This window comes from Rousettus aegyptiacus, unplaced genomic scaffold, assembly GCF_014176215.1.
Source record: "Rousettus aegyptiacus isolate mRouAeg1 unplaced genomic scaffold, mRouAeg1.p scaffold_m13_p_17, whole genome shotgun sequence".
Classification (NCBI taxonomy): Eukaryota; Metazoa; Chordata; class Mammalia; order Chiroptera; family Pteropodidae; genus Rousettus; species Rousettus aegyptiacus.
The window spans coordinates 44,629,068-44,640,860 of record NW_023416292.1 but is presented as its reverse complement, the minus strand read 5'-3'; the positions used below and the strand labels follow the sequence as shown (position 1 = coordinate 44,640,860).

General features: G+C 37.6%; 1 protein-coding gene across 7 annotated transcripts in view; it reads right to left on the bottom strand.

Annotated features, from left to right (window-relative positions):
• The window catches only part of CARMIL1 (capping protein regulator and myosin 1 linker 1), a 262,957-nt gene that overhangs the window by 18,280 nt on the left and 232,884 nt on the right, over window positions 1-11,793 (bottom strand). For all 7 annotated transcript variants that reach the window (XM_016140897.2, XM_036235257.1, XM_036235261.1 and 4 more), the window contains one exon: window positions 4,143-4,255. In XM_016140897.2, coding sequence (XP_015996383.2) covers window positions 4,143-4,255 — 113 coding nt within the window. The remainder of the gene's footprint in view (window positions 1-4,142; window positions 4,256-11,793) is intronic.

The window sequence follows — 11,793 nt, the reverse complement described above, 5'->3', positions numbered from 1 at the left end:
ATGATTATTTTTAAGAAACAGCAGACACTCTGTAAAATTACCCTTTTGTAAGGGACTTTTACATTTGTATGGGAAATCTCCTTGGTAATTATGCCCCTCCTTTTATCAGGAAGAGGAGGATGACCAAATCCCTAGGAACTCTTATCGATGGGGAAGACATAGAATTAAAACTGCAAGATAACTTCCTGAAATGGCCCAAGCCATCACCTTAAATACCATCTCCAGCTAAAGAAAAAAGATGGGGGAGGATGGTATCAGGGAGGGAGTCTGTCACGTGACAGACTCCCTCCCTGATACCCTCCTCCCCCATCTTTTTTCTTTAGCTGGAGATGGTATTTAAGGTGATGGCTTGGGCCATTTCAGGAAGTTACTCAGTTTTCCTGAGTCTCTCCCATGTATGCAGTAGGAGGTATACATGTTATTAAACCTGTTTGTTTTTCTCCTGTTAATCTGTCTTTTATTACAGGGGTCTCAACCAAGAACCCAGAAAGGTGAAGGGAAAAATTGTTTTTCCTCCCCTACACAGGGAAGCCCGTATATTGAAAAGTGACACCTCTCAGACCCTTTCTCTCATTCTGGATCCAAGAATGGGGCAGTCAGTTTTATGCCCTCCGTGTAGGAGATCAAAATTTCCTAAAAACCCAAAAGACCTAAAGACCTTGACAAGCAGAGAGAGACTCTCCCCTCAACAAAATGTTCCAAGAATGCACCCTACAATGAAGCCCACCAATAGGCAGGTCCCACATACAAACTTCCATGAAACTCATTAGTGCCCCATTTTAACATGACAGAGAAAAAAATGTTGGAATCATGAAACAATAATAGTAGAAAATGTGACTGCAGAAATGGAAAACTAAAGGTTGGAAGATACAACTGAAGAAATATCCCAGAATATGTGTGTGTGTGTGTGTGTGTGTGTGTGTTGGGGGCGGTGGGGGGGGGGGTGAGGGGAGCAGGGTAATAAAAAGAATAAAAAAATAAGAGAGAAAAGGTTACAAAAAACCCATTAATGGATGAATAGGGGAAACACATATAATTTGAATAGTGAAGCCTTAAGAAAAAAAAAAGAGAAATGGGGAAGAAATTATGACAGAAATTTTAATTTTCAAAAATTTCAGAACCAAAGGATGTGAATTTCCAGATTGACATGGCCCACTAGTGCCTAGCAAATGGGTTAAAACAAACAAACAAATGAGTCACCCAGAGCATATCACCATAAAATTTCAATATACTTGGAACAAAGAGAAGGTCCCATATGCTTCTGGAGAACAGGAAAAACAGAACAAGTTACAAACAAATGATTAGGATTCAGGGTGACATTAGATTCTTATAGTAACACTATAAGCTAGAAGACAAAGGGACCAGGTTTTCAAAATTCTAAGGCGAAATGGATTTCAATCTATAATTCTATACTTAGTCACGCTATTATTCACAATGAGTTGCAGAAACCCACTTCCTATGCCTCCTTTCTCAGACTAACACCAGGAGGTGCTCTATCTAAACAAGGGAGTAAAGTAACGAAGAAGAAAACATGGGCCAAAGGAAATAGGAAAAGGACACAGGAACAAGGGGAAAGAAGCCCCAAACAGATGAGGGAGACCCTAGGATAACACCAGTAGAATGGGCCAAGAGTTCAAAGTGGAGTCAGATAGCAGTAAAGGATGTTCCATGAAGATAAAACTGAGAGGTTTATCCCTTTACTGGAGATTTAGGGGATATGTCAGTGATAGCAATACAGAAGACCAAGCAAATGAAAAGTAGACAATTACTAACTCCAGGGAAAATACAAAGTTGTCTAGAAAAGGAAATGTCATAGCATATGTATAACTCAGCTGTGGGTATTTATATGGATATAATGAAGCCAAAAGTAAATACTGATAGAACCAACAATCATGATATAACTAAGTTAGAAGATAGGGAAAGTGTGTTTGTGTGTGTGCGCTCACGTGTGTGTGAAAGAGAGAGAGAGAGGCACAGGCAGACAGAAAGACAGAGAGAGACAGAGAGACAGTTTTGCCTGCATGTATTAGCTGGTAGGGCTAGAGTATGTAAGAACCAAATTATCATCATCCTCTATAGTAAGAAGTCAACAGTTACAGTTAATATTTAAAACTAAAAAACGGGAAATAGCAAAAAAGATATTATTAACGAATACAGAAGCAAAGTAAAAAATAAACAGCTAAAGGAATAGAAACTGTGGGGAATAGGGAAAGAAACAAGAAACTTTTTTTTTGTGTGTGAAAAAAAGCCTGTAGAACATCTGACATTTTAAATTATGAGCATGTAAAACTGGTTTTCAAACTTTCTTTACACTATTATTTCATGGTTTTATCTATGCCTAGCCCTTTACATATTAAAATGACAATACTTGATTTTTAATGACAATACTTGTTTTTATATAGCAAAATGAAATTAAACAAATCACAACTTCTAGTAGATTCCATCACTATATGATAAAAATTAATGTATCTAGTTCTGTCTATTTCTACTAGAAGATAACTGAATCCTCCTAGAGCAGTATCTTTGTAGGAAGTGAATTTTATACCTTATAAAGTATGCCCAACTTTCATTCCAAGCCAGTTAAAGAAAGTAGAATGAAAAGTCAAGAAAATCACAATAGATACTCACAGACCTTTCCACTAACTAAATACATATTTCTAAAGTTTAGGAAGAAAAGATACAATGGTATCTGTAGTTTATATAGATATAGGCCAAGATTGTCTTGAATAATTCAACTATTAGTGATTGAGGACAGACTACATATCACAGGCTTGTCAGACACTGAAGTTATAATAAAAAATAAGACCCAGGTGTTGCTTCTGAAGAATAGCCTTCTAAGTGGGAAAAAGGCTTGAACGCAAACCATTAAGAGGGACTTTCCCATTTTGCTGTTTATGTTGGTGCTGCCTGACTCTTTAATATTGGAATCCATTCATCCATTCCCTGAGCTGTAAGAACAAACAAACAAACTCTCCAAGAATGATATGTGCCCTCACAGATGTGTACGGAGGATGGAAAAAAAAGTGTTAAGTCAGTTTTAGAGAAAGATTGATTAACATGGGGGGCTATGGGAAGCAGTCATGGAAAAGCTTCAAAGAATAAATGACATTTAGGTCGGTTCTTGAAGGATAGGAAAACAGAATTTTTCCAACCTTTAAGACCAGTGTCAAAGGCAAATAACTGGGTCTTGAAGCATATAACATTCAGCACTTGGACTGTTATGCATATAAAAACTCCACCTTGCCATTCTACAGAGGCAAGATAACATGTATCAGTCTTCAGAATGGGCTGGTTTCTTCCCTACCTGTGATCAGCCTTGCCTACCCTTGGCTTATCATATGGTTTAAATTCCTTCCTGAATTTGATATCAAGGTGCAGAATACTTCAGATACAATCCTAATACAAATCCAAGGGTGTATTTTGGGATGGATTTGCATTAAATTAGAGATTTAAAAACTTGGTACAAATCACCTTAAAAACCAGAGTGTTTTAAGTTAAACATAACTGTTAATAAGAAGTACTACTGAATTGTCTTTTAGGAAAAATCCATGTAGTAATAAAATGCAGACAGAACTTTTTAGAGACTAACTCTGAAGCCTCTTCACTAATTCTATTGTCATTTTGACACTCTCTTAAGGTCATGTCATCTCGCAATGACGTATGGCCCTCACAGATATCAGATTATGAAAATGGAGAATTTAGATGTAAGTAATTTCAGCTGTCAAACTCACTGCCCTGTAACAGAATCATCCAAGTGATGGTGATAACATCCTAGAAAAAATACTTTGGGATGATACATTTTGTGGTCTGTTTTAAAATAGCATGATGGTTCTCAAACTTGAACGTGCTCAGCAGATCTCTTGGAGGGCTTATTAGAACACAGAACGAGAGGCGCCACCTTCAGAGTTTTTGATTCAGTAGGTCTAGGGTAGAGGCTTGAGAATTTGCCTTTTTAACAAGTTCTCAGTTAATAGTGATAATTAGTGATGTTGCTGGACTGGAGGTCACAATTTGCAAACCATCGGAATAGTAAATTTTATTTAAAAAAAATATATAAATGAGCCTTAGTAAACAAAGTTAATTGTAACTGTTAGTAATTTAAATGTGAATCAAAGTATTATTAGTAATGACTCTGAACTCACTTAGAATCCATTTTGGTCACTTTCTTGGTGAAAAATTCATCTACACCTTCATCTACTCTCCCCATAAGACCATTCTGTTCACCATCTTGGGGGACTATGCTGGCAGCACAGACCTGCAAACCAAACAGGTGTAATGTTAATTGACATTCAACTTAATTCCACAAACATTCATTGCTAGATTCAAGGTACTTTGATAAAGGCTACAGGAAGGACAAGATTAAAATTAGAGCCCTTATAATCTATTGGAATAGAAGTCACGTGTACAACTCTGACAAGGGCTAAAAGAAATAAATGAGGAACACACTATGAACACAATGCCTAGTGGAGGATTAATGCTGATGGTCTATCTATCGGCAACTCAGACCGAACAGGCGGAGAAGAGCAGAGTGTTTCCAAAGGCAGAAAAAGGCATGCACACATCTAGTGATGGGAGAGAGAGTACATGGAAAAATGAAACACACTGTTTTGTGAATGGTTATAATCCCAGAGGCCAGGGGCCTGAGGTATGTGAATGGGATTACCTGTGGAGTATAAACCCTGGCAGACGCTAATAGCTGTCACTCCAAACTCTCTCACCTGCTTCCCTTTTTTCCTGCTCCAAGAACCCTGATTTCAAGATGTGAATACTTATTTTTATAAACCAAATACCACAATTCTATCTCCTGGGCTATAATTGATAGCAAAATCCTGGTCAGGGAGATATCAGGGGAAAACTACTAGGGGCTCCTGGCAGATTTTCCTGCAGATGAAAGAATATATTTTTTTCTGCATGGTTATGTATGTGTGTGGGGTGGGGTATGATTTCTGAGCTGCAATAGCAACCTAAAGTTCAAGATGGGGCAAGCTGGAAAAAAAATGACGGAATAGGAAGACGAAGTAGAAAGGTGGACAACACCGAGGAGACTTCTTGATTTCTTTTTAGGTGAGAAAATAATAAATATTTTTCATTATTTAAGTCATTTTTAGTTGAGTATTTTCATCATCTCTAGTTGAATGAATACTTCCCAACTAATAACACAAAGGCCAATGGTGAATGAGCTTGAATCCTACACTAATAAGTGTGGGATTTACTTTGTAAGTGAAAGGGAGTCTACGAAAAAATGATGTGGCTCACCCTGTATTTTGGTCAGATAATTCTGGAGCAGTATGAAGGATATATTGGAGAAGCCAGGGATTTTAAGTAGGGAAATCTGTTTAGGAACACAAATGAAAGACTCTTGTAATAGTTTAGTCTAATCTGGAGGAGGTGAGGGACTAGTTAAGAACTGGAGAAAGGAGAACAGAAAGAAAGGAAGAGCTTAATATGGAGGTCCAAGTTTCTATGTTGGGTTAATGGGAGTGTGGTTCTAGGGAACACAGTTCACAGATGAGTCAAATTTCATGCAAATGTTTCAGATGCTGTAGGAAGTCTAGGGGCAGGTGTCCAGCAAGACTCAAAAGCTTGAGTCTCGAGAGAGAAGCTGTAAGAAAATTATTCACCAAGTTAGCATTTCTATTTGAAAGGTCAACTCACAGTCAGCTTATTAACATGCCTGATTTGTGTCTGTGATGGTATATTAAATTAATGTTACATATAGATAGGTTGTGGGCCAATGGGAAAAAAACATGTATCTTGCCCATTCTGTTGGACATAAGGACATAAGTTCTCATGTGGCTAGGATATCTAGTCTGATTTCTTCCTGTAATGTGGTGGGAAAGTTCCTTTCTGTAATCTTGATTTTTCAAGTCTCAAGTTGCTTCTGCGGGAACTGGCTCATGTTAGAGTATATATACATTGTTTAAAAAAAAAAAAAGACCAATCTTTTGCTTTAAACAATCATCCACTTCATTCTCATTGGGAAACCTCTATTATGAAAATGAACTGTGTCTGAGTTCATGTTTGGGAAAGCTGAAAAGTGAGCAGATAACAGATAATAGACATAGAACCCTCTGAAATGTGAATAATAACAATTACACCTCTCATCTGAATGGTGATTTGAATTGGAGCAAGCCTTTTCTATGTCGCAAGAGTGCCGAGAAGCAGCAGAATTCTGTAATTCAGTTCCAGAAAGAAAGCGGCTCACTGAATACCTTTTATTTTGATTACAAAAGATAAAGCAGTACAGAGCTTGTTTGTGTTATTTTTCCTTTTGTCAAAGAAGAATGAAATCTCTACAGTAAAAACACCAGTGGTTCCACAGTGCTCTATAGTTTACATGTGTTTTGAAATTATTTTTCACCCCTACATCTATGCTTTAAAATGAAAAGGAAAAAGTTTTATCCTAGTTTTTGGTTAGTCACAGATCAAACAATGGGTCAGAGGGTGAGTGGCATGCACACAGGTCACCTGGCTAATGGATAAGAAGAATGTGATTCCAGGACTCGTAGTCCCAACAAGGAGCTTCCTTCCAGTGCACCTAAGCTCCCCCTCAGAGGCTCCCTATAAAATTCCCCTTCCTATTTTGAGAAAAAAAAAAAAAAGTTTTACTAGAATAAAATTTCTCCTCTCAGCCTTTTTCTCTTTTCCTGCTTTTAAAAGAATTCACAACTTGCACAGAGGTCATCTGGGGATGTGAAGAATGTCAATGGGCTTCAGAGACAGAGGCATACAGGGCTCAACAAAGCAGTCTGCTTTCCTGCAGGATAGGCCAGTTTTTAGGGCTGGATGGGTCCTTATAGATTCCCCCAGTCCAACTGTGTCATTTTAGAGATAAAAAGACAGAGAGTAAAGAGGTTAAGAGCAGTCTAGTATCTCTGGGAAATCTTCAATGAGATGTGATTTAAGAGATATTCAATGAGATCTTCGATGAGATGTCTTTAAAAATAGGAAGCAGGAGGAGGTGTCATCAGCCTGTAAGAAGAGCAGCAGAAAAAGTAAAGACTAAAATGTAATGCAGTTCTCAAACAGTTCAAGGCCAAACACATGCTGTTTTAGCTCAGTTTTTAGCAAAAGGAAAGGAAAGGGCATACAGACATCACACGTTCTCAAAATCTCATTTAATTTGGTCTTTTCTGCCAAGGAGAGTAAATTTCAGATTAAATGGGGTAGCATAGCTATTGGAAAGGGAGAACAGAAACCTTAGCCCTGAGCTGGTTGGAACCACTGCATTTGTGTTTAGAGAAAGGCGTCTGTAAATGAAATTGGGAACCAGAAGTATTATTGTTGATATCTGAGAAATAAAAAAGGTAGATTTGTACCTCTAGAGTATAGGTAAATGCTAAAAGGATAAAGTGTCAATGCTGTGAAGGAAAGCGAGTGATTATGAGGACTAAGGAAAATTCAGACCACCCTCTGTGTGTTCCCTCTGCCAGGACTGAGATGAATGCACCAAGGACATAGTAGGTGGTATACCTGGATTCTGAAAAGGCAGCTACCAGGTCTCTGATGATGTCTCCATAGGCCAGATGGAGAGAGATGGGTGGGAAGGAAGGATACTGAGGTATAGTAGTAAATCTGAATAAATATACCCAAGGAGTGCTAATTAATAAACTGAAAAATCATGGAATTGTAGGTGCATATATTAGTAAAAAACCTGAAAAAGAGAAAGCTAATTTGTTCAAGCTGATTCATTGAAAAAAACTAATAAAAGAGACAACCTTACAACATTGAGAGAAGCATTAAAATACATTAGAAATTAAAAAAAAAATGGGATATAGCTATTGATACAGAAGAGATTAAAAACTTATGAGAATCTATAAACTAAATGAACGATTAGTCCAAATAGACAATATCCTAGAAAAACAGAAATTACCAAAATGGTCTCAAGATGAATTAGATCATCTGAATAGATAAAAAATAAAAGAAATCAAATCCCTAGTAAAGAAATCTACACATAAGTATCACATGCACACGCATCAGACCCAGATGGCTTCCCAGGAGAGGAACAAAAAAATTTCTATTATGTGAAAACCATTAGAATAGAAAAAGAGAGAACACTTCCTAACTAATTTTATAAAGATAGTGTAACTTTGGAACCCAAATTAGATGGACAGTTTAGATAAGAAAGATTATAGTTCTCTCTCATTGATGCACACAGATGAAAAAATCCTCATAAAATGTGGTAACCAAGTGTGATGACACATTTGTTGTTTACAAATGTCCAAAGTTAAACAGTCCATACCTTGGCTTTCACTTTTGTCACCTGGAAAAGCTCATTAGGGGTGCTGGGGGTCAAGGACAAGCTCTAGAAAAGCTATAGGAGACCCAAGGTAGACTGAATGGACTCAATCCTAACCAAATAAACAAACAAAAACAAAACAATAATAACGTTAAATGATCGCTGCTACTAAATACTAGTCATGAAGATAAGTTGCAATCTTCTCCTTCTTAGCCGAAAAATGAGGGTGATATGCTTGTGTGGTAGTTTAGAGCTGTTAAATACGGAAGCACCCTGAAAATGGAAGCACTGTGAAATCATAAGGCAGTATATTTTCACTACAAACTCAAGAAAGCAAACTATGCCATGTTTCTCAGTCCACCAAGCCTCTGGGAAGAAGCTAGATCTATTTAGACCCATGGACACACTCCATTACTTAGGACACACACCCTTGTGTTACAGAGTCCCAGGATGGAAGAGGATATATCTAGCATGTTTCTCCACTAGAACTCTGTTGCAGCTTTCTTCCTTTCCCTTTTATTGTTTCTTAAATGAGTAAAGAAAAAAATATACACTATTTTCTTTCCCTGAGCCACTGACTTAATCAAAGGGAAACTCAAGTCAACATTTCAGATTAGTATTACTGCTAATGACCCTCCTTATGGAAGGAGCCAAAGAGGAACTGTTTATTCAGTAACCATTTAGACACAGTCCCTATGTGAAAGGGCCCGTCCCTCATTTTAAAAGAAAAAAGTTTATTCCTTTAAGAATATGTGAGAGTGCATTCAAAAGTTAAAATCGGATTTGTGACAGCAGAAACAGGGCAGAGTGAGAGACATCCCCAAATCTCTCTCCTTGAAACAACAATAAGCTGAACATCTAAAGCTCAACAAAAATACTTAAATTGCACACTAGCATGTCTGAGTGTGGGATATGTGCATAAGAGCTATCACAGGGCAGAGCCCCAGGAGTGGGGCTGTGGATTGGGAGAAACAAAGAAGCTGCCTCTCCCAGCAGCCCTGCGTGGAAGAGCTGGGAGCTCCACGCAACCGGCGGCAGTGCCCAGTCATCAGGGCAGAAAGCAGAGAAGCGGGACAGCAGAGAAACAACATTTGACTGTTAACAGCCGCAGTTGCAAAACTGAGGCTGAGCCGCAGCCCCCATCCCCTAACCGAGAGGGCTCCTCCACCCATATTTTCAGAGACTGAACATTGCGGAGCCCTAGGGGCTACCGAAACGGACAGGGACTGAGACTGAGAGTAGCGAGCCTGATTGAATATCTAGCTATAAGGAAAAAAAGGCAATATTAAGACTTTATATAAAGCAGGGATCCAAGAGGCTTAGATGCCACCTACTGGAAACCAAAAGAAAAACGATTTTTTGCAACAGGGTAATTAGGGATCTTTATATAATAAATCTTCTTTCTGGAAAAATAGCAGAATACACTTCCATTAATGCCCAGGAGAGATAGTCCATTAAAGACCATGAACAATCTAGGTGACAAGGCATCTCAGAAAGAAAGAGAAAAATCTCCAGAAAATAAGCTTACAGACAACTAAAATGACAGAGAATTAAGGATAGTACTTCTGAAAAAACTCAATGAGATCCAAAATTCATATCAACAATTTCAGGAATTGAAAAAAAAAACAAAAACAAAAAACTAGATCAACAGAGTTCTTTAGCAAGGAGACTGAAATGCGCAAAAACCAAATAGAACTTCTGGAGATAAAGACACACTGCAAGAGATGAAAAATGAAATAGCAAGGTTGGGATATAGAGTTGGCTAAATGGAGGAAAGTATCAGTGATATCGAACGCAAAAATAGAAGAGAGAAACTGAAGACTGTAAAATAATAAAAGAGAAATACAAGTACTAGCTGATACCATTAGGAGAGGAAACATAAGAATGGACATTCTTGAAGGAGAGAAAAAAAGTAAGGATTAGAAAGCATTTTCAGAAAAATAGTTGACAAGAATTTCCCAAATCTAAGGAGTGAGCTGGAGCGTGGAATTCAAGAAGTTAATGGAACACCCAATTAACTCAATTCAAAAAGGCCTTCTCCAAGACGCATTGTATTAAAATTATCAACACTCAACGCGAAAGAAAGAATTCTCAGGACATCCAGGGAAAAAAAAGATGGTACCCTATAAAGAAAAACCCATTAGATTATTGTCGGACTTCTCAACACAAACCTAAGTCAGAAAGGAGTGGAATCAAATATTCAAATTATCAAATGAAAGAAACTACCAGCCATGAATAATGTATCCAAGCAAAGCTCTCCTCGAGATACGAAGGAGAAATAAAGACCTTTCAAGACATACAAAAATTAAAGAAATTCTCCACTATGAGGCCTGTATTGCAGAAAGAGGTCAGCCCACCTAACACAAAATGACGAAAGAAATAACTAGGAGTAAGGTGACTAGCAGGCAGATATAAGCAGAGGAGTGAAACCCTTACTAAGAACAGGACATCATAAACTTAAAAAATAAGAAGAGATATGCTATATAGAAAGATAGTGATGATCGTTCAGCATATATAGGGACAAACTGAGACAACAGTGACTGAAAAGGGGAGGATGCAAAGATCCACATTCACAAAGGGGAATGGAAATAAGGCACACTCAGAAGAAAATGGATACATATATATATCCTCTACATATTCATAATGGTAACAACATATCAAAGATTCAGAACTGAAGTATATAACATAAAACAAGAAGGATCAGAGGGAAAACCCATGAAATCAAACCTAAATAAAAACAACAGACACACAAGGACAAGGAAGCAATGGAAACACCAAGTTACCAAAAAGCAAAAGTTAAAATGGTTTTAGGAAAACCACATATTTCAATAACCACTCTAAATGTAAACGGACTGAACTCACCAATAAAAAGGCACAGAGTTGCAGAATGGATCAAAAAACAAAACCCAACCATATGCTGCCTCCAGGAGACACATCCCTGTTCCAGAAACAAATATAGATTCAAATGAAAGGGTGGAAAATGATATTTCAGGCAAATGGCATTCACGGAAAAGCGGAAGTAGTGGTACTAGTACCGGATGAAATAAAAAAGTAAAGAAAGATACTGAGGGATACTTCACAATGATAAAGGGAATCATGCACCAGGAAGACAAAACACTTAATATCTATGCTTCCAATTAGGGAGCCCCAAAAGATGTAAATCAATTAGTAATAAAACTAAAAGGAGAAACAGACCAAAACACTTTCGTAGTAGGGGATCTATAAATACTCCACTGTCAGATATGGATAGATCATCCAAACAGAAAATCAATAAAGAAATAACATCCTTAAATGACACATTAGACCAAATGGACATAATTGACATTTACAGAGCCTTTCATCCCAAAACATATGCTTATACATTCTTCTCTAGTGTACATGGAACATTCTTAAGGACTGACCACATACTGGAACACAGAGATAGCCTCAACAAATATAAGAGGGTTCAAATCATACCAACCACATTCTCTGATCATAACACTCTGAAGCTGGATGTCAACTGTAAAAAAGAAAGCGGGAAGAACCACAAATATATGGAGATTAAACAACATGCT